Source organism: Mangifera indica, chromosome 9 (assembly GCF_011075055.1).
Source record: "Mangifera indica cultivar Alphonso chromosome 9, CATAS_Mindica_2.1, whole genome shotgun sequence".
Classification (NCBI taxonomy): Eukaryota; Viridiplantae; Streptophyta; class Magnoliopsida; order Sapindales; family Anacardiaceae; genus Mangifera; species Mangifera indica.
This window is the reverse complement of record NC_058145.1, coordinates 10599748-10625739: the sequence shown is the minus strand read 5'-3', so window position 1 is coordinate 10625739 and position 25992 is coordinate 10599748. Positions and strand designations below refer to the sequence as shown.

The following is a 25992-nucleotide window of genomic DNA, read 5'->3' as shown; positions in this document are numbered from 1 at the left end:
AAATAGAGTTACACTTTGAAAGAAGGAAGTTCGAATTAGTTTTGGAAATTTTGTAACTATTTGTTTTTATTTTAAATTTGAAAGAAAGCCACATCTTATTAGTTTTTATTTCGAATTTGTTGTAAATTGTTTAGTTTAAAGCAATTTCAAATGGGTTCTTGAGATTCTGTGGAAACTAATCCAAATTCAGCAGTTCAATCAATGGTTCTGTGCAATTTGTTCATCGTTTGGGCTGAAGCCAGTTCAGAAGATGATTGTTTGGTTATCAATTACATCAACAGCTAGATTTTTCATACTATTTTATTTATATTAGTCAAATAAATTTTAGATTAGAGGTGCGGTTTCATCCAGAATTGTTAACCTCTTTGCTCATATCATTATTTGTTAATTAGAATTTACTCATCTCAGTAATTTTAATTGATCTACTCGACTTCTTGCAACATTCTTCTTTAACAATTTGCAAAGAATCATTTAAAGGCCAAAAGGATTGCATTACTAATGCAAAAGACAAATTGCAATTAATATTATTTTGTGGAGCGTCCAACTATGGAGTCCGACTTCGAACTGAATTTTTTGTAACATTTAATGGGTTTAAAATTTACATATATTTGTGTTCCATGTCACCATTGGCAGACCCAGGATTTTTATTGAGGGGTCTCCATGACTACGTTATTGTTAAGGGTGAATACGTACAAATTCTAGCCCAAACACACTCTGTTTTCTGCTTCCATGAATTATTTGATTTTTCATCAAAGTTGAGGCCTACCCTCAACATTTGGCAGGTTCGCCCCTGCATGTCACTGTTTAGACTAAGCTTGGTCTCTGCACATCATATTGTAAATAACTCAGGAAAATGAACTTATTTAGAGAATTATGTTTATTACAGAGAGACTATTCTTGTCTCATAACATATATAAAATTAATAATGATAATTTATATAAAGAAGAGGAAGATCCACTGTATCTGTACCTAATGAGAAATCTTGCAGCTCTAAAAGTCTTATGAGACTAACAAGAACAATGACTGCAACAAAAATGTATATATATATATATATATAGCAAAACTCAGCAACTATGGATTATCTCCTCGGCATATTAAGACAGGAGGCCTTGCACCTTCAAATTGCAGAAGTACTTTGCATCACGAATCTTCTACCGGCAGGTTTACTGCATTAACATTGAAAACAAATAGTGTCAGTACTCTCCATCATTCATAGAGTTCGCATTAAGAAAAGTGCAAACAGAGATTTAGCAAAGGTCAATAAAACAAAAAAAATAACTAAATTGAAGTTCCGCACGTTGGGCGCATTTCTGGTTCCTGGTTGTTGGACTGAATTCTATTTACGGAAAGAATCTGATCTAAAAGAAAATTATAATTTTCTCGGCTTGATTCGTGTATTAATTGATATCAGGTGATACAATCTCTATTGAGAAACTTCTTGTGATCAAACCAGAAGGCTTCGGAACATCACATCTGCAAAATACTTACTAAATCCATTTTATTTGTGGAGCTGCATCCTTTGATTCAGTTTGAGGCTGCCTTCTACTCTTCTTGACATCTCCTCTTGACGACGGCTGCTTTTGCCTCCAAGAAGAAACTGCACTGGAATTCTGGTTTGTAGAAATTTATGTCAGAGGACTGACCGGACGAGAGCTTGTACCTAAGTCAATTGGCTTCACCAATAAAATGGAGAGAGAGCGCCGGGAGAGAGAGAGGGTGAGCTGAAGACGGCAGCTGGAGATGGAGAAGTTGGGCGGAGAAAAGAAATGCAAATCGTGGGAGGTAGATATGAGATAAAATTTAATTTGGATATTTAAATTAAAGGATAAAAATGAAATAAAATTTTATTTTTATAATATTATTGATTAAATAATAATTATATTCATAAATTTAAAAATTTATGTTAATTATAAAAGTTGTGAATGAACAAAATGGGTATAAGTCTTTTACCCTACAAATATCTCAGGAAATTATCGAATAATACATATAAAATAAATGATTATAACTTATAAATAGAATAGGAAGATCCCCTGTATCTATATAAATGTGAAATCTTGCAGCTATGAAAGTCTTCTGACACGGATAGCTAAGGCTGGATTCAAATTGAGCTTGAGTTTATCGAGCTTGTGAAAGCCAAGCTCAAATTTAGCTCGAATTCAATTCGATTCATTTTTCGTTATTAAAACGATATCGTTTTAATACATATTGATCAAAATGACGTTATTTTATATCAAAATTTTTAATTAAAAAATTTGATGAGTAGCTCAAACTCAACCAAGCTCATATAGGACTAGCTCGTTTTAGGATTATTCGAACCGAGTTTAAACTCAAGCTTGAGCAAGAACGAACTTGGTTTGAGTCAGAACGGACTTGGTTCGAGTCCAACCTTACTAACAATGGTTGCAACAAAAATATACATACATGAACTTGTCAAAGGGTCGGGGGCCAGCCCAAAAAATTTTGCACGGCACATGCCAACCCAGCATAAAGAAAAAGTGGGTTGTATCATTCTCCTAAGTTTAACAAATCATGTTCCAAGTAATGGGATAAGGTTAAGGATCAATTTAAGCTGAGCTTAAGTTTAAGTTCAGTTTAAATAAGTAATAAATGAGTTCAGCTCAAATAAGTTATAAATAAGTACTTAAACGAACTTAAACTCAAGTTTTAGGGATGTTCAACTAACCAAGTTCGTAAGCTTAAAAAGTTTTGATACAAATCGATTAAAACAACATTATTTTAACTAATACATATCAAAATGATATTATATTTGTAATGTTTTACTTGTCTATGATATCAAGTTGAACTCAAAACTCTATTTGAGTTCAAAATCGAGCTAAACTCAAGTAAATTGAGTTTGAGTTTGGCTCCACTCGAGCTCAATTCAACTACTTGATAAGACCTGCAGGGCTGCCCAATATGGCTCGCTACTATTGGACATAATTTTTTTAAGCTTATTTAAATTTTATTATATATAATGTATTAATTTTCTTAACATTTTCTACTTAATCAAAATAACAACAATATCTTTAAAATTTTAGTAATATGAGCTCATTTATAGTAAAGGAAAACCGTGGTTATATTATAGAAAAATAAATACAAGATAAAATAAACCCAATAAAAAATATACATCAACTTGTTCATTCATCTTCAATATTTAAATTCTTATAGTCTTCAAATATATCATTGGTCACATGATTCTACAACTTAAACTTTTACCATCACCCAATCCTTCAAGCACATGATGACCTTAACCATTTCTAAGTATAAGTTTAAATATCTGTCATCTAAGATGCATCTACCTGCACTATAAGATGATTTTGATGCTATAACAGATGTCAGAGGGATTAGTTGATCACGTGTCATAGCAAAAAAACACAAAGTACACAAAATAAGTGTTTAGATGTGTTTTCCACCATAATAAAATATCTAAATGTTCACTTTGATTTTTTATTTTGAGAAAATAATCAATATTAATACAATTATAAAATTCAATTTGATTGCTTACATTTTCATAGTATAGACCACAAACGTGACTCACCTCTAAATGAACAACTTAAACTTGTGGTTCTAAAAGGTGTGATGTGTTACCATATTTTTTAAACATTATACATTTATAACAAAAATTCTTGAATATCATCTAACTTAAAGGTTAATGATTCTACGAAATTTTCAATTATAACTTCTAACAAAATTTGAACTCGTAGTAATTTTACCCCCAAGGGTGTAAAACAATTTTTTTCTTCTTTTTAACCCAATTTGTTTACATATTTTATGATAAATTTATAAACGAGATGAGGATAATGAAATATAAATAATAGTAAGTTTGTAAGCTCATGGCATCTTATGCTATCAAAATCATAACTTAACACACACATTTAATATGAAATAATTTTCAATCAAAGGGTAAGTTTAAATATTTTGACATTAATTCTACTAGTTTATCTTTAAATTTAGCATTATTAAGTGTTATTGTACAAATATATTTATTAATTTTATATTCATTAAATATTTTAGTGGATATTCGATAAATTGTGACATCAGAATGAAGATATTGTAACATCCTAAATTCCATTAATTTTTTTGTAATACTAGCAATCAAAATTAATATATTAAGTAGTTGCGTAAAGATACCCTAATTCCTAACTACTAGTCGAACATAAATCAGAAATTACAAAGATAAAACCATTAAATTCATTTATTTCGTTCATATTTTTTATTTCATTAATTCATAATTTTTAATTATATCAAATCTTAAGACTTAGGTATATTTAGAGCAGGCTTTTAATATTGTATTTTCTACATAAGAAAAAGAAGATTGGTAAGAAGAGACATCGTACCTAGCCAATATAATTGCACATAAATTGATGATTGTACGTAAAATTGAATGTTTCTCACATAACAAAACCGGGTGCAACTAGATTACCTAAAGAAGACACACACACCAATCTTGATCTTGTGAAGAAAATTTGTTATTGTCCTTTCAAGTTTTGAGTAATTTTTTACAGTACTTTGTTATATGTTGACAAAAATGTCTAATGCTCCCAAACTCGCACAACTTAAATGTTTACTACAGTGTTTGTATACTATCATTCGAATCAGTTTATAATCGATTGTTTCTTTAGTTTGATTAAAATGATCTCATATACCTGCAGGGGTGTTGGACTTACTTGCTCAACTCAAATTCTTTATTGACATATGGAAACAGAGGTGTTTCATCAAAATAACCGAATAGATTGAATTTATTCAATCTTGAATTTTTTTTATATATAAATTAAATAGAAATAATAATCGATAATGTTCTAAGAAAAACGAAAAATTAATCATGAACCATCGAGAATTGAGATTGAGAGAGTTGAGAGATTTTTTTTTGTTGAAAATTTAAATTAATTTGGAGGGGGGTTTTATATATATTAAAAAAAACAAAAACAAAAACAAAAAATTAAAAAAAAAACTAGCCGTTGGGCTTGCGCCCAATGGCTCTGCAAAAGGCCAGAGAGTCGTTGGATGACCCCGGTGTGCTAGCTGACATAGGTTTTTCCACAAATACCTTCTTCTCACAGAGACAACCAACTTCAACAATGCAACTCCCGGTCAACAATACAACTCCCAGTCACAAACAAATCCTCAACGAAACTCAAAAAACCCACCGATCAAACAGAGAACACAACCCCTAATCAGATTCAAACAAATCCGTATACACAAAATAAATCCAGAAAAGAAACACAAACCAAACTAACGTCACAGGAGGAGGAGCAAGGAGTGACGGGCTGACAGAAGGTCGGAAACGGTGGTGATGACCGAAAAATGCAACAGCTGCAGCAATGGTGGCAATGGCAGTGATGAAACGGTTCAAAGTAGTGTTTGAAAGTGTAGAAAATTATTCACAAAAGCAGGAGACAAAGTTTCATTCAAATTTCATCATTATCAAATAATATAAATTAAGGTTATAAAATTATTCAACAAAATTTTGAGAGTAAAATATTATTTAGTTTGAGGAATTTTTTTATTTTTTTAATAATTTAAAAAAATTAACAAAATTTATTAAAAATTTTAATAGATAAGTGAAAAATTGGATGCTTTGAAATTTTAATAAGTTAGAAAAACTTATGTTTTCTTTTTGTTAAATCTATAAAATATAATTTAATTTATCAGATAATTTGATCTATAGACAACATTATTGTGGTAAAGATCGTAATGTCAGAGGAATCATTACCGCATAACATAGAGAGAGAGGTCATAAGCGTCTATATCATAAAATCGATTTTTGATGAAATGAAAAAGATAAATATAATAAAATTATCCACATGTAATATGATTCTAATTAGAATATATACGTTTGTCTCATATATGATGAAGATGGTGAAATGAGATATATTTTACATTTCAAAAGGACTATAATTGAAGATATTATTGTTTTTGGTATAGAAATTTTTATAAAAATGGGAAATGCCCTATTATTCAGTGTTGGTTTAAATTATTGATTTATATAATTAGAAATAACTAATTAGATTTATGACGAAATCTAGAAATATCACTGATTTAATTTGAATATCTTTACAAGATAGACTTTTTATTTTTTATTTAAATTTAACAAGGGAAAAACTTAGGTATTTTTTTTTCAAATCTGAAAAATACTTTTTATTGTTATATCGTTTTTTTTTTTTTTGAGGAATTATATCGTGATTTCGCCACTTGATTTATGAAGTTCCAACCACCAACCTCATCAAGTGATTAATTATTGTTAATTGTACTTAATTATCCCCCAAAAAGGGTTTTTTAATTAATCTTTTTACTAATAATAATTTACACCCCAACAACATCACACAAAAGCACCCACTTCTCTCAACTCCCATTCGACGGTCACCCTCACAGTCTTCACCACCCGTCACTTTCTCATACCAAAATGTCAAAACCGATATTAACTATCCAGCAGAGGGTAAAATGGGAAAAATGAAAGAACACGCTAATCAAATAGGGATGTGACACCTGCTCCTAATCGATGTAGAGCCTTCGTTGGCAGAGAAACAACACCTTTTGGTAAATCAGAGAGAGACCAGAAGAGGGGGGGAAAAAAAACAAAATTAAATAAAAAAATCACGACGTCTCTCTCTGCTTTGTGTCTTCTCAATCTCTCTCGGATCTGGTCCAAAAAGTTTTGGGGTTAGGATTTCTGATCTTGGTTTTGATTGTGTGGTTTTTTATTCAATTTTTTCTATATTTTTTTGAATTTTTTTGTAGGGCTTTTTAAATTAATTAATTGACGCAGGGCTCAAGTTCAACGGATGCCGTTTTGAGCCTCTTTGATAGGCTTTAGGGATTCATTTGTAGAACTTCTGTGGCACGAAGGTTAGTTTTTTTTTTTTAATGTTGATTTTTTTATTTCTGTATTTTTGTTTAGGAAAGCTTGTGTGAGTTATGTTTAGTTGGGGCCTGATTTATATATTAACAGAAAGACATAAAATTTGTTATCTGGGCATGTTTAAAGTTTGACGTTTTTCTTGAATTTAAGAGAAAGTTTGGGAATTTTTTGTTTCCCTTTGATGAAAAGGAAACTCATTTTTTATATGTATAAGAAGCGGATTCATATGGTTTATGATGAAGTGTCTGTGTTAATTTTCTTAGTAATAATCTAGGTTAGTTTATTTGTTTTTGCTCCCTCTTGTTGATGTCTGAATTGGTTGCGTTTGGTTTTTACTGATAGCATCTACCCATTTTAGCTGTTAATTTTTGTCGGTGGATTGTGATTATTACTATGGCTTTGGGGATGGCCGGGTAATTTTAGAAATTATTGAGAAGTTTGGGGTTTTACTTCATCATGTCATGATATGAAATGTTGTGTGTTCATGTTTGAATGATTCTATTTTAGTTTGCTACTTGCTTATATCTATCTAATTAAGTAGCTAATTAATATAAGCATTGTATATGCTAATAGTGAGAAATAATTGGGGGAAGTGTGTTTGATTCAAAATATCTTGTTGTGTCTGGTTGATTCTGATGTTTCTTGTACCGTATTTCATGGTTTTTGTGTATGCTCTAGATAAATTATTGGCACTCTTCGATGTTCAATCTAAATCAACCAATCTTAAACAATCATTCTTGTCCAGCATTAATAGTCTCTAAAAAGGTTAGCATCTAACAGAGTAATTATCTTGAAATAATAGTTATGTATATGTCTCACAAGATCCTTATCTGAAATTTTATCCAATCAAGACTGGAGATTTATGATTGTTAATTTGATACTCAACCAGCAAAGTGGGTTTGAGTTTGGAATCTCTTTCTAAGTATATATTTAAGGAAGGTGTTAAACTTTTTACTCTTTTCTATTACATTAATTATGTAAATTAAGTAATAAAAAAAATTTGGCACAAACAAGATTTTAATTAAGATGAGGTCCCTATAAGTATTAACAAGAGGGACTCTTATATAGGCATCTTTTCGAGCATCTATTTCCTCATAATTTAGGATTTTTTTTTTTTAAATTTATGATATTTGGGAATCTTCATTTGCATAAGTAGGCCTTTTTTATCTGTTCAGGATATTTTATTGTTCATAGCTATAAAATTACTATATTTTTCTTTTAGTATAGAATTTGGTACCATTTCAAGGTTATTGTGTGCACAATCTTTTTCCTTTTCTAATAATTGGAGTTGAAAGATAGATGTGTGTGAACAATGCATAAGAGTAATTAGAATAAAAATCTGGAATTTCAATACGAGATACGTTGTCTCTGATGAGGTCATATTAATCACTAAATCTTGATCATACAATTTTATTGCTATGCATTTGCTAGATATTTAAATGTTTTGGAAGTAGATAAGGAGCACATTATTGTCCTTATTTTAAATATAATTTAAATATTTGATGTTGCATGCATGTGTAAATTGAATTGTTTCCTTGTTTAAGGAGCTATACATGTCTGCACTTACCATGTTCTTGACCCCATTCACTGATTCATTTTCATTGTCTGCATCTTAACAGTTATAGATTTCATATATATAAAATATTATTGTTCTTAGTTTCAAAACCAGATTTGGCTAATTTTTTAAGTGTCACTTTATGACTTGAAAGGTCTCACTTAAGCATTGGTTGGGATATTGATTATTAAATGAAGAGCTTGTGGGAGAACAATGTTATAATGTTTTCATCATCTTGTTGATCTGTCAGTACTATTATTTTCATGAGAGCTACATACATTGAGGGTGTGTGAATTGTAGTTGAGTGGTGTTGGTATGATAATTTTTTATGCTGTTTAGAGGTGCAACTAGAATACAGCAGCATGAAAAAATAAAGCAAACCGATCAATGAGTCTGTTTGCATGGTCTGGGTCTCAACATTCAACAACTGTGTAATCTTTGAGTTTCATAGCTTGTAAAAGTGACTCAATTCTTGTTTGGGAGAAAGTGTTGGGTGCATTTGGTGTGTCAAATCAGTATTTTCCTTGGTAAATTTCTTTACGCATACATGTGTCACGAATGTGCTGGTTGATGTACTGCATCAGCATTATGGTGCGGTGCTTTGGATGTGCCCAAGTGGTTTTCCTTGGTTGGAGAGGATTGATTTGACTAAACCAATCTAAATCTAGCTCATGTACTGATTATATGCTCTGTGTTTGAAGGTGCTGGTTTTTTGCTTTAAATGTTTCTTATTACACAGTTGTAGTACTGTTGGCATGATGAGCCAAATCTAATTACTTTTCTAGTAAGCTCCATCTTTTTTATCTGCTTGTGGATTTCTAGTTCACTTATGTACCTATTTCAGTTTCTTTTATATCATGGTGTAACAGTTTCCTATTTAATCAATTTACCTGAATGTTCTTCACGTCTTTCTGTTTTCAAGTTTATCCACTTCTTGTTCAATGTAAACATAGGACAAGTTGAGACTCAATCATTGGCTTTCTTTTCTGTTAATATACTTTCATCTGAAAGTTTTCAGCTTTCATGGTGCAGGAGAGGTGAAAAAATGGACAATGATGAGACTGGATGCCAAGCTCCTCCAGAACGACCTATCTTGTGCATCAACAACTGTGGCTTCTTCGGTAGTGTGGCTACTATGAATATGTGTTCCAAATGTTACAAGGATATGATTTTGAAACAAGAGCAAGCTAAGCTCGCTGCATCATCTATTGGAAGCCTTGTGAATGAATCATCAAGTAGCAAAGCGAGTGAACCTGTTGCTGCTGGTGCTGCCACTGTGGATGTGCAAGTCATTTCGGTGGAGTCTGAAGTTATCTCTGTGCAGACCTCATGTGGTTCAAGCTTGGGGGAGAGTGTTGAAGCAAAGCCTAAGGAGGGTCCCAACCGGTGCAACAGTTGCAAGAAGCGGGTTGGCTTAACAGGATTCAAATGTCGCTGTGGTAACATGTTCTGTGCATCACATCGCTACTCAGACAAACACGACTGCCCCTTCGACTACCGCACTGCTGCCCAGGATGCAATAGCTCAAGCAAATCCTGTTGTCAAGGCAAAGAAGCTTGACAAAATCTAAATCCAATGAAAAGTTTCAATTCACCAAAAAAGAGTGATATGGTTATTTTCATCTATGGGGCTTCTTCGGAATTGGCTGCTTATGTTATCAGGTGTCCTTATTTATTGTTATATATGATGGTGGGCAGGGGAATGAATGAGAATTAGGACATCTCTGCAAAGTATGAAGAACTCTATATCTATGATTGGCGAGCCCTTGTATGTTGGCTTCAGTGTTAGGGTCTGAATCTCTGTGGTCTCTGTTTTGATGGACTTTTTGGTTTGGCTAGCTGTGAAATATATGTCATGTCATGTGGCATATATATTCATTTCTGGTGGTTGTTTCTGTTAAAATGGTTGTTCAATTTCCAGTTGATATGAAAATCAAATATCCATGGATCTTCTTGTGCCTATCTTTGTAAATTTTTTATTATGCTTTTATTTTTCCTTAAAGGCGTTTGTTTCCTTTGGGCATATATTTGTATTGTGTTGGTGTTCAATTTGATTTGATTCTTTCTACTTTAGTGAGAGAGTAAAAACGTTGATTTGATGTGGGGGTGGATTCAAATCAAACCAAGTTTGAACATAGGTTTGTTTGACTTTGGTTTGAATAATTTTAGAGATGGCTAATGTGAAAATGGTTTTTTCACTTGTTTGTGTGAAAGAAACGGAGAGGAAGAGGGCAGCTGACTGAAGGAAGGAAAAAAAATGTGCGGAGAGGAGAGTTAATGACAAAAAAGGAAGAAAGTGGGAGATATTTGGTTACGAGGAACGGGGTTTATAAATTTAAACAAGGGAAAAGGACTATTGCCCACACAACTTTTAGTCTAATCTTAAACTCATACCTATAAGAGATAAAATTTGAAAACTAAAATCTAGAGAGGAATGTCATTTTTTAACATGTGGTTTAGGGAGAAAATTGTTAATTTTTAAGGTTTAGGGAAGAAAAAGAAAACAAAATTTAAGCTTATATTTAATATTACATATGAAATAATGATTTTGTTTTCAAAACTAACAAATTTAACTGTCTATTGATAGGTAAATAAAATTTTTAAAGTTAAAAAAATAAAAAATTAGAAAAACAACATACTTTAAATGTGAATAATTCCTTTTGCCTTAATACCACGAGAAAAGGTTAAGGTTTAGTGTTGTGACACAGTACAGGACGTGTCACACCTTGACATGATTGAAGCATTAAAGTAGTTTACATAGTTATAAAATCTAGAGCTTTTTTTTTTTAATAATTAGCAGTGTTTATGAAATAAAATTAGAAGTGTTTTAGTCTATTAACACTTATATCAAGTACTCCACTTAGTAATTGATGTAACTTTTTATACATAGATGACTAAAGTTGATGAAACATGGGTTACAATCTACACCTTTTATAATCAATCAACATGACAAAAGTTTGGCTTTGTATCTTGCTTGTTAACGTCATTGCTGCATGAATTATCAATTTAACACGAATTAGTCTCTACAAATTGACAATGTCTAGACACACGTTCAGATTGTGACCAAGCTACTTGAAGTAAATAGATCTCTTTACTCAAAAAATTAGATACATGACACCACTACAACTAAGTTGTCCACTCTTATTGAGTTAAATTCTACCCCTCAAGAGTTATTTAAATGTTGAGTTTTGGCATCTTTTTCATATGAGTCACTTATTTGTTGAATTAGCATGTAAATACACAAATTTGAGTCTTACACAAAATAATAGTTTATGATAAAGGGAATTGGAATTAGCCATATAATCTTGTATTTATTGTATAAATATGAGAGAGAATTATAAAGATATAAAAGATTTTTTAATATGGTTTGACCCGTTACTTAAGAATGATGTCCAAGGTTATGCTATTTATCTTTCCAAAGTGCTCTAGTGGCGTTTGCAAAGTGATTACAGAGGAAATGTCTTGAACACTATGTAGCTGTGCATAGATATATAATAAGGCTTTTTGTGTTTTAATTAGAGATTCATTGTCTATGTTTCAATGCCTCATCCATTAGTATACATTTCAAATCAATCCCATACAGAAACAGTTTTTCGAATCCAATATGATGGAACAAACGCACTCCATTATGTCTAAAACTGGAGCAACTCTACCAAAAGACCTTCTCTTCTAGCAAAATCCAGGAAAGCAATATAATGCTCAGTCTTTAACTCAAAAACAAGAACACTGAGTTCCAAATTTCGTTTGAACTACACAAAAATTTGTATCAAACTCTTGATAGGAGATATTGTGTTAAACATTCTGTAGTTTTACATTCTCCTGTTGTAAGTTATTCTCAACTCTAAAAGAGCTCGAAAGCCCAATGAGATTTGAATGCTAAAAGAAATTGAACTCTGCAAGTGAAAATTAAAGAGCAATTCCACCAGATTCAGCTTCAAGATACTTGCATATCCTCTCCATAACTTCTCTACCCTTAACACTATTCTGCATGAACCTTTCAGCACATCGTTGCTCCACCTTTTCTGCCATTGATGCCAGCGCCGATAATGGCTTAATGCGAATACTAGTCTCCTGTCGACACATTGTCCAACCAGTTGGATTATCTGGGTGAGGTTCATATCTGATCTTTTCCTCTACTTCTATGAACTTTTGGAGACTAATGTTGCGGGTGGTGAGTTGCATTGACTTTGACTGAGCATCAACAACAGTTGATTCAACACAGTGACAGATATCTTGACCAACAATTTTGCGGACAAACCATGGTCCTGGGGCATGGATGGTAAGGGCACGAGTTGTGTAAAGCTTCCCAGAGAGAGGATCCAGCTTGTGGCTCAATGTATCCACTTCAAGTATATGTGACAAAGTATGCTTGTTCTCAGGGTCAGCAAATTTGCGCCAAGATGCAGAAGTTACCCTCTCCCATGGGTGCTTGTAAACATGCTCTTGAGTGTATGCTTTCACCATCACAATCTATTGAACGTCTGTCATTGTGAGAAAGGAGCACTTAATGAGTTCAAAGAGATCAACTACAAAAGATTAAATATTCAAGCATGGTCCAATCAACATTCCACTAACAAAAGTAATGCTAATAGATAAAAGCCTCCAAAGAAAGGTCAATAGATATTTATGATTGATTGCAAGCTAAACAACAATCTTGTCCAAATGAGCTTTTCTTTTTTTGGCATCATCAAATATAATACCTAAATTCTTCTTCATTCATGTGATTTAAGAATTAATGGGATATGATTCCCTAGACCATAGGGATGTGATTTAGGAATTAAAGGAATACAATTATGGTCAACTATCCTCTTTTGTTTGTTTGGTCCTGATTTTCTGTCCTAGAAATCTGGTGCCTAACTTATATAAGCATCCATCTACATACTGTTAGGGTTGGATTTGAGTCAAACTGGCTTGAACTTGTTTGCTAGCTTAACTCGAACAAGCTCAGAACAAACTTGTTTGCAATACTTGAGCTCAAGTCAAAGGAGTTTAGATTTTCGATCTTGAGCTCAAGCTTGAAAGGTGTTCGGCTCACCAAACTCGCATGTCTGGAAAGTTCGATTCAAATCAACTAAAACAACATCATTTTGACTAATACGCATCAAAGCGATATCATTTTGATTGATTTTAGCTTAGCTACAGTATTGAAATGAGCTTAGCTCGAGTTGGTCACCATATGGGTTAAATGACTCTATATATTCTTTTATAACAAACAACAGACTGTTTAGAACATACAACTTGCGAATTAAAATGGACAATGTTCACTCAATTTATTTATCAGCCAACAATATTGATTATATATTTACAGAAATGACTACCTATGGCTTAAAGGTTCAGCCTAAATGATGTTATCTTAAAAAAAAAAAAAAAAAAAAAACCCTATCACCCAACGAGAGAAAAACGTAAAAATCTCTAATCAGTAACTCCTGTCCAATTAATAGCCACTTATGCATAAAACAGCACCTATAAATCATAACACTTTAATCAAGAATACAGAGTCCATGAATTTGCAATACTTTCCTTTGTTTCGAAGATCATCCTTTTCAACTCACAGTAGAAGAAGAAGAACAACAACAACAGATCATGAAAAATCCATAACCCAATACAATATTAGATAAACCTACCCTGAAATTTATCAGACAACACATTAAGTACAATAAAAGAAAACTAAAAAACCTTGCTTTGTTGCCCATTTCTATACCAGAAAACGAATAATGAAATTTATCAACTCATAGTTCAAAAGTTAGTGTCACACAACTATAATTTTAAATCAGACTTGTGGTGTAAAACATCGTTCATACAGCCAAAAATTGAAAAACAACAATGAACAAAGATGTATCGATAAGATATCAAATACAAAGACTTATCACAAGACAAAACCATTAAGAACCCGAACTGAGCTCTCCCAGAAACCCAAAAAAAAAAAAAAAATCATCACTCAATCAAACCCAATAATCCAGAAAACATGAACTTGGTACAATTAAATTCCATGCAGTTAATGCCTTCACCAATTTGCGGCAAAAATTAGCGATTTTCTAGATCAAATTCTTCTGTTCTAAAATCGAAAGATAACAAAAGAAAATTGCGCAAGGTTAATTTAATGAAACCCAGATCTTAGCTTACATAATTGAAGAAAATAAGAGATAAAAAGCATACCTTTATGATATTAATGAAGTGGAAAGGAGAACCAGTGGGGATTTCCTTATGTCTTGCGCCATGTTTTGGTCTTGTACATTCAAGACGAGGTTGTCCCTCGGTACGAGGCAGCGCAGGTACAACCGTGTCAAGCTGAGATCTAGACTCTCTTCTTTTGACGGTAAAAAACTTTTAACCCCACAATGTTTTTCTAGAACCATTAAAATCCAATATTTTAGAATGTAAATATTAACCCCCTTGTTTGAAATTGTGATAATTGAAAGTCTCCTTGCGAAAAGGCCAAAATTTGAATAATTTCTTCACTCATATTTAAAAAATTTTAGACTGATTAACTTAAAATCAAATAACTAGACCATATGAAACAAAATTAGAATTTATTTATCTGACAAAATTGAATAAAGTTCCCAAAGGAAAAGACAAAAGTTCAGTTAATTACCATTAAATCTTGCCGTAAAAAAAAAAATTACCTTTTTACAATGTCATTTTGTGTGATTATTGGATTCTTAATTTATTAAGATCATTAATTAACTGCATCTTCACCAACCATTACCCGATTACAAAAAATGGTTTTAACAATAAGAAATCAACTAAAATTAGATGAAAGGAGAAAAAAAGAAAAATTTCAGTAATCAAATTAAAACTGTTTTTTATTTATATATTTTAATATTTTATTAAACAGTAAATTAATTTTGACACCCAAGGTTCGGCGTAAAAATACTTTCTATTAATATAAATAATATCCTTTCATCAAAATCACACTCCATATAAAAAAAATGATGTAAGAGTAAAATAATAATTTTATTATTAAAAAATAACTCAATTATAGATCATATCCAAATATTTTAAATATAATGATTTAACATTAAAAATAATTTGAAAACTCATAAATTAACCTCTAAATATTTTGAAATTCTGTCACAAGGCATATTAAAATTTAAAAAATTTCAAAAACACTCAAAAACTTTTATCAAGTTTTCAAAACCCAATAAAAGTATCATATTTATCCTATATAGTTTGAAAATTCTATTATGGTCTCAATAACTTCTCATATGACATTTATTCTCCTAAGTTGGGGGTGTAATTATCATTTTTTAAACTACCAAGGGGTATTTTAAAATTTTAAAAATTTGAAAAACCTCTTAACTTTTTTCAATTTTCTAAAACCCTTGAAATTATCTGGTTCACCTTCATATATTTTGAAAAGTTTAATTGCCCAAATAATTTATAATATAACATTTATATACTTAATTTGTTGTGCTCTATTTAACTCTTTAGGGGTATAAATATGATTTTTAAAACTATCGAGAGATCTATTAAAATTTTAAAATTATCATAAACACCCTAAACTTTTTTGAATTACTAAAAACCCTGAAAAAATTATGAGCACCCCAAATATTTTAAAAAATTATATTATCTTACTAACATAAAATTATATGTCATTGACATCCCTTTTTATTCTTCTACTAGGATAATTACTTTTATTACTTGCATCATTCTCGACCTAAATTAGGAAGAGATAAAGAATAAGGTAAGGGTGAAAGAAAAAAAAAAGAGAAGGTACTTAAGTAATTGAAATATTTAAAAAATTAATTTTTATTTTTGTTAATATAGGCTCATATGATAATTTTGAAAAATAAAATTTGAGAGATACAATGGTTATTCCACTTCTTAACTTTTTTAATAATCAAATTTGATTTTGGGTAAAAATGCAATTCATGCAAACTAGAGGTAGATCTTGTTCTTAAGTCCAACCTTGGGTGAGAAATGTAATTTACTCTTTAATTTATTTCATGTTCACCTTTATATAATTGGTATCCTTGCCGACCAGGACCATAAAAATGAGAAGTCTTATTACAGACCCTATTTAGACTTGACTTTTCAACATTTTAAGGCTAGTAAAATCAAAAGAAAATTGATTTTAAGTAATAAATTAATAATAAAAATAGACGTATCATAATCCACATATAGGATCGGGATCTCCTCAATTTCTAAAAAATCAAAATAATATAATGGCCAAACGACTTATTCCTATTCAAGCTATAGTGAAATTTTTAACACATATTTGTTAATTTTTAAAAATTTAGATACTCATCTAACACCAAATTTTCATTAGAATTTTTTATTGGAATTAAAGATAAAACTATTATTTTATCAATAATATTAAAAAAATTATAATTTTATCTAATTTTTTTTTCAAGTTTTAAAAACTAATAATTTCACCTTATTTTCAAAACTTTTTCAATTTTGAAAAGTAGTTTCCCCCTCCCCCCAAATCCCTAGGTTTCTTCCCTCCTTCTCTGACGACCATCTAACAATGGTGGCAACTGAGATGAGATGTCAGCAAACATCTTTTCGTCTTCGTTGATGAAAAGATGTCAACAAAGAGACAGAGATCGTCTCCATTTCTTTTTGGATAGCAACGAAGACATCTATTCATTCAAATTTTATCTCTGTCGATGAAGAGATATCTTCATCAATAGAAACGTTTGATATTGTCTTGTCTTAGTTGTTGTCGTAATTGGTTGGTTGTTGGAGAACGAGAAAAGAAACCTAGGGATTTGGGAGGGGGGGGGCTACTTTTCAAAACTGAAAAATTTTTTGAAAATGAGGTAAAATTATTAGTTTTTCAAAATCTGAGAGAAAATAAGATAAAATTATAATTTTTTTTAATATTACTAGTAAAATAATGATTTTATCTTTAATCTAAACTTAAAATTCTAACAAAAGTTGAGTGATGGGTGGGTGTTTAGATTTTTTTAAATTGACGGTATGTGTTTGAGATTTTACTATACCTTAGGTGGGAAAAAGTGCTTCGGCCTAATATAATTATTGCAAACCTCTAATTAATTTTCCTTTTCGGAAAAATTTCAAATCTTTTTTTAATTTACAATAATAATTAAAATTATTTTAAAAAATATAATTTTATATTATATTTAATTCCTAAATTACCCTTCTCTGATTTTGTTTTTCAAAAAAATATCTTCATTTACCCCACTATCTATCTTTTGTCTTCCTTAAATTCTAATAGCTACCTTTTATGATCTCCTTAAATCTACGTGCTATTATTTTCATTTCAAATGCCACTCCGCATTGACAGCCCTCTTTTTTGAATTTATAAAGCTCTTAGACAAAGCAATTTTTGTTGTGAGCTTTATTGAGTATCAAACTTTAATGCCTTTCTTTATAAATACAATTTAAAAAAAACCATAGTTTTTTTTTTTTTGAAAAACAATTATAAAACCCCATTTAAGTAATCCTTACAAGTTGCATTCTTGGCTCAATTATCTAAACTCTCTTTTAAAAATGGCCCATTTGGAGAAGAAAGAATGAACATAAGCTTTAATTTAAAGAATTAGAAAGTATGAGGATTGAAGATAGTCTAATTAAATTTTGGGCTTGCATGCACAAAAACCTCTTTACGGGTGGGAGTTTTTGAATGTGAAATATGTGACCCTATGACACAATTTCTACATCTTATGACAATTTTATGTTATGTATTCAATTCATGTTATCATTTCTTTTTTTTTTTTTTGTCAAAATTCAAGCTAAACTTAATTAAGAAGCAATATTCGCTTTTTTTTCTCTCATTTTCTTGAGTAATAAAATTATGTTTACATATTTTAAACACATAAATAGATACCTATTTGATGTGTGTCACAATTTGATTGAATAATTTTGAATTAAAGATAAAGTAATACCTAACAATATAATAATACATATAAGTCTATATCTATTTATGTATTTAATATGAATATTATAGTATTGCTCATAAATCTAATTTCATAATGACTTTTTTTTTTCTAGGCTTATGATGATTTAGGTATAAATAATAAGAGAAATTAATTAAAATACCCTAATTTTAGAGGGTCTATATGATATTAGTCAACACTCTAGGAATTATATGGATATAGTCAAGAGACCAAATTAATACATATTTTACCTTCATCTCTAACCTTAAGTAAACCCTAGCCGCGCAAAAACTTCTTCATCCATAATTTCATCAAGAATTTAGTAAAAAATAAAATAAAGTTGACAACCAATTTACCTTAATCTAAGTAAATAAGTATTTCATCGCTTTGTTTCTTTTTTTTATTTTTTCGAGAAGTGAATCCAAAATTTAAATATTTCTTGACGTAGGCATGATTTGCTCCTACTATAAATACCTCTAATTGTAATCTTTTTTTAATCAATTCTTCATTATTATTGTGTATTTTAGTTAGGAGTATGATATCTTTTTTTGGTTTTGCTTGAAATTTGTTGAAAATGTGATGAAACCATGGGTAGGAGGGATGGTAGCTCCTAGCCTTCATTTTTTGCTCCTACCATATTTTCTTGCTCATGCCTTGTTTTTTTTTTTTTTTCCGTCAATTCTCAATTGTTATTATTAATTTTAATTATATGTATAATTGTTAACCTTATTTATATGATTTAGAGTTAGATTTTGTGTTAAATATGTAGAAATCATGATAAATTAAGGTATGAGTGAGCAATTCTATCTTATTATTTTGTCAGTTCTGGATTTTGTAGTTCATTTTAGTTTTAAGAATGGTCATTAACCTTTTATTTACTTCAAGTCAATGCATTACTAATATATTTATTTGATTTTGAATTATAAATTACAAAAAATTAAAAGAAACCAAGGGTAGAAGTAATTTGGACAGGGTAGACAGGAAGGTGCAAATAGGGCAAAATATAAATTTTCAAACGTTTCAAGTTGACTATAAATATATAAAAATATAAGGGCTTTCGATATTCGACAAATTATGTTTTAATACATAATTTAACATGTGGAATTTTCTGAATATCACTGTATAATTATGTATTCCAACTCATGTTAATATAACTACTTTTGTTTTACTAATTGCAAAATTTTTTCTTTTTTGTAAATAACTAAAATTGCATTTATAATTTGGTACGAAAGACGGTGGATATCCAAAGATAAAAACTCGATATAAATATGGTGGCAAGAATAAGAGAATATAAATAATTGAATAAAAAACTATATAAGAAGGATTTATTGAGGCTTTCAACTCTCCTTAGGGTATCAATCAAATGTGGGAACATATCGACATACAATAAATACTAAAAATTTAACCAATAGATTGTTTTACAAGATTTAAGATAATCATAATATTCAATGTCTAATAAGATTAGCTAAAAAAATGAAATAAGTGACATATCTCTATGTGACGAACAATTATAAAGAGAAAAGAGCAAAATTTCAAAAGAACATTATTAAAAACATAATATATGGATGAATTTTTCATTTCAACGAAAAGAAGATCACTATTATGCTAGTTAATAAGAAAATGATACAATCTCTACGTGACTCAAAAAAAGAAAATGAAAAGTGTAATGTAAACATTAATATTAATGATGAAGATGTTGGTTAATTATTTTTAAATCAAAATATCGGTAAGGGAAGTAGAAGAATAACTTAAAAGTTTCCTTAACAAGATTAGAATATGAAATATATTATGCATAACATGAATACAAAAAACATCAAATGTTTTAGGGTCTTATAGGCTCCTTCATCTTTATGATAATATGTTGCAAGTATCGTTATGAGGCACACTCAATCAAGAGTTCAAGAGGTCTCCTAGAACCCAAGGAGAATGAAAAACGTGTATAAAGAGTGCATGAAATGTTAAAAAGTAAAAACAATTTACAATATAATTTATTTATATACAAACTCGTGAACAGGTGTTGGAAGAGGACGAACGTTAAATACAAATATGATACAATTAGTATAACTGTAGAACATATCATCTAAATAATCATTACTTAGTCATGCATCATCGTTCATATAAATCCATATCAATCACCTTATATATAAAAATAATGCAAATCTCAAGGAACTCATGAAGCAAGTTTCATCTAAAAGAAGTTGATTACAAACAAGAGTGGTTGGTAAAAATAAACTCAGGTGCCTGATTATTATTGGGATCACATAATGGAATTAACTTTCATCCATTGGGAAACTAAATTACCTATCTGGAAATTGAGATTAAATCAAATAAAATAATCCTTAAAATTTGCACTTAACTGGTTACAAGTTCCATGAAACAATTCAGAAATTTAGAAACCAGATTTTGAAATTGGAAAAACGAATCCATTTTAATGTAACTTAGGAGTTATTTTGTTTTCCTCTTACTTATCACAGTGTGCAATTGATGAATGACATGAAGGTGATAGGGCAATTTGGTAATTTGATGCAAGAACATTTGCTGAGGTGGTCAGAGCAGGGTCAAATTTGCTTCCAATTTGTGTTTTTTTTTTTCCTCAAGCATGCAAACCGGATAATTGGCCCATCTAGCTGCACTTTTGAGCGTGAAATTTAAATAGTGTATTATATTGTATATTAAAATTTTAATTTTATATATCATATTATATAATATAATTTTTAAAAAATAAATAATAAAAAATAATCAATATGTTATCATTTTAAAAAATATTATAAATACTTATAAAAATTTAAAATTTTTTATATATATTTTTACTATATGATAATTTATATTAAAAAGTATATTAACCCATATAAATAATATATGTCATATTATAAAATATGTATTTTATCTACTATATCATATTAATTATAATTATATTATTTTCTATATGAGTTATATAGTAGAGAACATTGTCTTTGATTACACATTCCATTGAAATCTGAAACGGCTTGAGCGTTGTCTTTGATTAAATGTGCCTGGCCCGGTGGCGGATCCCCAACACTCTCCTCTTTACATTTTCCGAGAAATGGATTGAACTGTGAGTGAGAACTAGAACCAAAGAGATTCTCTGTTTCTTTGTAAAGAAAATTTTGTTAGTAAGTAAAAGCTTTTTAACTTCTTCGCGATGAGCTTTTGATCTTCTTCATAAAGAAACAAAAAAATGCTTCTCTTTGAAAGTAACAAAGGGAGTAATTCTCTTTTCATTTTTATGTTTTATGAAAGGGGGTTATATCTTTATCATTGCTTTTTCTCTTGGTTTTGTTTTAGTTTCGATCTTCTGATTAGGGCTTTACTATATAATTTGTGGGTTTGTTGATATGCAAAGGTTGAAGAAAGCGAGAGACTTTGGTCCCGCTCCTTATTGTGGATCATTTCAGTCAACGAACTTTACACACAAGTAAGAGAAATTGACGGGACGTGTGTTATAATGTTTTCTTTATTATTTTTGGTTTGGATTCAGTTTCAGTCTCAGATTCTTACTACTAAATTTCTTATTTAATAAGCGCAGAGGCAGAATGCCCAGTCTAAATCTCTGAAAAGTTGAGTCCGCAAATGATGACTCTCTAGATAATCTTTTACTTATATTTTATATATACATATGCGTGCTCTTATAGATGTATAATTTTGAATTATCCTGCACATGGGGATATTTTTGCACGTGGATCCTCATCAACACAAAAAACAAGCAATCTTTAGGAACTTTCTCCGCGAAACCAAGAGAAATAAAAGAGTTGACATCATTTGTTTGTACAACGAATAAAATTAGAGATGATAGCGATGAATGATATTTTAAATTTGTAGTAGAAATTAACTCTAGTGGAAATATATGTGGCGTATTTATGGTGTGGTTGAACAGATATGAAACTTTTCTTGATCTTCTTATTGCTGCTGTGAATTTAAAAGAGAGTTCGCTTGATTTCGCACTTTGCCCCATTGGGATAGTAGCCATTTGAATTGGTGAGATGACTATACATACAATGGATAGTTTAGATCGATCATTACTTTGTTTTAGAAATTAGACTTAGCCTAACTGGATGCCACAAGTGACATAAAAAATGAATTACTTGCCACAATACAACCTTCTAGCGTTTCTATAGGACAGGAAGGAGATCATTTTTACCATTGAATCTCAGATTAACTTTTTGACGGATGCGAAAACCGATGAGGTGGTCAACAGATTTCTGCTTGGGGAACCAAATGAAATCCTTCAATCTTTTTTTTTTTTCTAAAATAATAAGTTTGGTTTTTTACATTGGACATCAATAATAAGTTTGGTTTTTTTACCTTATATTGCATGTTCGTACGCAAACCCTCTTTAGACTCGGGGATTTACAAATTTCTTTCGTTAAGTTTCTGATGAGTTAAACCCATTTGGGAGATCTTCTGTTGTGATGGGTTTGATAGTTTATTAGTTTTTGCAATTGAGAATATAGAAAATAAGAGAGAGACAAAGAGAAAGAAGTTAAACTTTACATAGAGTGGTCAATATTTAGACTTAGAGATGATTTGCAGAGTGTGGGAATGCTGGGCTTTGGGGAGTCATATTTTGCACAGAACGAGGACGAAAGTTCCAAGAAACCAAGTGGGGTAAAGTGAGAGAAAGATGGAGAGGTGAGAGTTGGATTTTTCCAATTCGAATCGTGGGTTTGTCTTAGCACAAAAGACTGAATTTGATAGGATCCCCAACTTATAGTTTATTATGATCACTCGTGTCCATATTCAATATCAGGCTTGGAAAATATACGGAGTTGAGAGTCAATACACTTAAAAGTGAATGTGTTCATATTGTTTTGAATAATATTATGAGTAAGATAATTAGTACAAATTTTTGCATACAAATTAATTTAATAATATATGATTGGAAAATATATTTATTTATTTTTTCTTTCACTTTAAAATTATTTAATTATATATTAACACATCAAATTATACATTAAAAAATAGTATGATTTATTTCTACTATTTTTAACCCCCTTGTATACATTCTCTAAATTCTCTCTTTTCAACCTCCTCCTTAAGGATTCTGAATTCTCTCTCACATGTGTACTCCACTGGGTTCTTCTACATGTTGGAAATAGTTTGATTTGTTGAAGGAATCAAGGTAAAGAATTTGAAGATTACAAGCAAGCAAAGAAAAAGATTATTATGGGTTCCATGAATTCAAACAACTGGCTGTCCTTTCCCCTTTCTCCCACTCATGCCTCTCTACCTCGACAACTTCATTCTTCTCAGTCTCATCAGTTCAGTTTAGGGTTAGTGAATGATAAAATTGACAACCCATTTCAAGGTCAAGGTAAATATCTCTTTTTCTCCTATTATTTCAATCTCTTTGACATTATTCTCTCACGATTTGTGAATATTTTGTAAATTGACAGAATGGAATCTGATTAATCCTCATGGAAGTGGAGAAGTTCCAAAGGTTGCCGATTTTCTTGGTGTTAGCAAATCGGAGAGCCAGTCAGATCTTGTGGCGTTCAATGAAATTCAAGCTAACGAATCTGATTACCTCTTTCAAAACAACAGTTTGTTGCCAGTGCAAAATACTATTGCAGGCGCTTCTGGCAACTATGAGTTTCAGGAAAATGCTAACTATGTGCAGTCTTTGACATTGTCCATGGGAAGTGGCAAGGTTTCAACTTGTGCAACTAGTGGTGATAATAGTACCAATACCGTTGAAGCTGCCCCTAGACGAACTCAGGACACTTTTGGACAACGAACTTCGATATATCGCGGCGTTACAAGGTAAGCATGAACAAATATTCATACTTTTAATTAAAATGTTTTTTCATTTTCACTACTACAGTTTACATTGAAAATTTATGGTTTTAATTATAGGCATAGATGGACAGGAAGATATGAAGCTCATCTTTGGGATAATAGTTGTAGAAGGGAAGGTCAATCAAGAAAAGGACGACAAGGTAAAAGAAAGAGTTTCATGATATTGTTGTAAATTTTCAATTGAGTGTCGTTTGACCAGTTACTAACTTGTTTTTCATGCTGGTTTTACTTTGTATTGTCACTTACAGTATACTTAGGTGAGAAAAGTTACCTTCTCTTCATCGTTTCTTTTGGTATAAGAAGCAGAAAAAAGGTTTCTTTTAACTCCCTTTATGTTCAGGCGGGTATGACACAGAAGAAAAAGCGGCTAGGGCTTATGATCTAGCTGCATTGAAGTATTGGGGCACGTCCACCACCACCAATTTTCCAGTAAGTTTCCATTTACACTTAAAAAAATAATGAATTTAATAAGGGAAAATGTTTTTATTCCTGTTAAAATATTAATGAGAAGAGTTATAATGGCAAACGATAATGAGATATTTTTTCCTGTTACAACTTTCTTTATCGAAAAAAATAGATTTTTAACGATAATTTTTTTTATTAAAATTATAAAATTATTTAATTTTAATGAAAATATAAATGATTGAATTGTCAAAATCATGGAAAGGAAACTAAATATTATCTGCTAGTTAATTGTTCTCTCAATTGATGTCAAATTTTTTTATAATGTTAGTTATTCATACAAAATGGTATAAAATATCTAATGTGATATGAATTAAACTTAAATAAATAACGTGACAATACATTATAGTTGGTATGAAAGATTGTTTTGGTTGCAGATTAGTAACTACGATAAAGAATTGGAAGAGATGAAACACATGACTAGACAAGAATTTGTGGCCTCTATTAGGAGGTAGGAATAAATTTTCTGTTACTCGAAAATTAGCTAATAACTGGTTTATTATTTGCAAAAGATTAACGATTTTGGTGATAAAGTGTAGGAAGAGTAGTGGTTTTTCGAGGGGTGCTTCAATGTATCGGGGAGTTACAAGGCATCACCAGCATGGAAGATGGCAAGCAAGGATTGGGAGAGTTGCTGGAAACAAAGATCTTTACTTGGGAACTTTCAGTAAGTAAAATCAATTTCTCCCATGTACTCATTGAATTAGAGAAACTTTTACTTAATTTTTAACAATTTAAGGTACGGAAGAGGAAGCCGCAGAAGCTTACGACATTGCAGCGATAAAGTTTAGAGGGTTAAACGCAGTCACCAATTTCGACATGAATCGTTATGATGTAAAAACTATACAGGAAAGCAATACTCTACCAATCGGAGGAGGTGCTGCGAAACGATTAAAAGAAGCTCAAGCTCTTGAAACTTCAAGAAGACGTGAAGAAATGATAGCCCTCGGTTCAACTTTTCAGTATGGAAGCTCAAGCTCCAGCAGATTACAGGCTTATCCCTTAATGCAAACCCAATTAAATCAGAGCCCTCAACCTTTACAATCCTTACAAAATCAGGACATTTCTCAGTATACTCAGGACCCTACATTTCACCAAAGTTATATTCAAACCGAGCTGCAATTGCACCAGCAATCAAGCCAGGAGTCTCATTTTTACAACTGCTATCTTCAGCACAATCCGGCTTTGCTTCACGGGCTGGTCAACATGGGTTCTAATTCTTCTTCTGTGCTGGACAATAATAGAAGTTCGAGTGGGAGTTACAGTGGAGGGTATCTCGGAAACGGCATTAATGGAATGACTTCGAATTCTTCGGGGGTTAATGGGGTGGGATCGGCTGAAGAGCTCGCTCTGGACAAGGTGGATTACGATATGCCGACAGGTGGATATGGCAACTGGCCTGGGTATTCAATTCAGGGCACAAATGGAGGAGCTCTTACAATGTGGAAAGACTGA

The 25992-nt window shown here is 30.9% G+C and overlaps 3 protein-coding genes across 5 annotated transcripts; 2 read left to right on the top strand and 1 right to left on the bottom strand.

The window, feature by feature from the left end:
- Nucleotides 1-6500: 6500 nt before the first annotated feature.
- LOC123224843 (zinc finger A20 and AN1 domain-containing stress-associated protein 8-like) lies at nucleotides 6501-10415 on the top strand. 2 transcript variants are annotated; one of them, XM_044648568.1, is made up of 3 exons: nucleotides 6501-6660; nucleotides 6767-6846; nucleotides 9447-10415. In XM_044648568.1, the coding sequence occupies exon 3, from the start codon at nucleotides 9460-9462 to the stop codon at nucleotides 9982-9984; it is 525 nt and encodes a 174-aa protein (XP_044504503.1). In that variant the 5' UTR covers nucleotides 6501-6660; nucleotides 6767-6846; nucleotides 9447-9459; the 3' UTR covers nucleotides 9985-10415. The 2 variants fall into 2 exon arrangements, with proteins under 2 accessions (XP_044504503.1, XP_044504504.1); XM_044648569.1 differs by having other exon boundaries at nucleotides 6503-6660; nucleotides 6739-6846.
- Nucleotides 10416-12061: 1646 nt separating this feature from the next.
- LOC123225116 (protein slowmo homolog) lies at nucleotides 12062-14680 on the bottom strand. Of its 2 annotated transcripts, none has more exons than XM_044648984.1 (2): nucleotides 14570-14680; nucleotides 12062-12883 (listed from the first exon to the last, which is right to left on the bottom strand). In XM_044648984.1, exon 2 carries the CDS (start codon nucleotides 12875-12877, stop codon nucleotides 12320-12322), a length of 558 nt encoding a protein of 185 aa, XP_044504919.1. In that variant the 5' UTR covers nucleotides 12878-12883; nucleotides 14570-14680; the 3' UTR covers nucleotides 12062-12319. The 2 variants fall into 2 exon arrangements, with proteins under 2 accessions (XP_044504919.1, XP_044504918.1); XM_044648983.1 differs by having other exon boundaries at nucleotides 12062-12894; nucleotides 14570-14679.
- An 8762-nt stretch (nucleotides 14681-23442) lies between these two features.
- On the top strand, nucleotides 23443-25992 carry LOC123226584 (AP2-like ethylene-responsive transcription factor PLT2). The gene is made up of 8 exons (XM_044651131.1): nucleotides 23443-23590; nucleotides 23673-24039; nucleotides 24133-24215; nucleotides 24324-24332; nucleotides 24416-24504; nucleotides 24915-24988; nucleotides 25077-25204; nucleotides 25277-25992. The coding sequence occupies exons 1-8, from the start codon at nucleotides 23443-23445 to the stop codon at nucleotides 25990-25992; spliced, it is 1614 nt and encodes a 537-aa protein (XP_044507066.1).

Excerpts from the sequence above, each read along its gene's own strand:
- LOC123225116 (XM_044648984.1), bottom strand. The coding sequence starts at position 12,877 with ATGGTGAAAGCATACACTCAAGAGCATGTTTACAAGCACCCATGGGAG.
- LOC123224843 (XM_044648568.1), top strand. The coding sequence starts at position 9,460 with ATGGACAATGATGAGACTGGATGCCAAGCTCCTCCAGAACGACCTATC.
- LOC123226584 (XM_044651131.1), top strand. The coding sequence starts at position 23,443 with ATGGGTTCCATGAATTCAAACAACTGGCTGTCCTTTCCCCTTTCTCCC. Across the intron at positions 24,040-24,132 it reads ATATATCGCGGCGTTACAAG|GCATAGATGGACAGGAAGAT; the intron begins GTAAGCATGAAC and ends TTTTAATTATAG. Across the intron at positions 24,989-25,076 it reads TTTGTGGCCTCTATTAGGAG|GAAGAGTAGTGGTTTTTCGA; the intron begins GTAGGAATAAAT and ends GATAAAGTGTAG.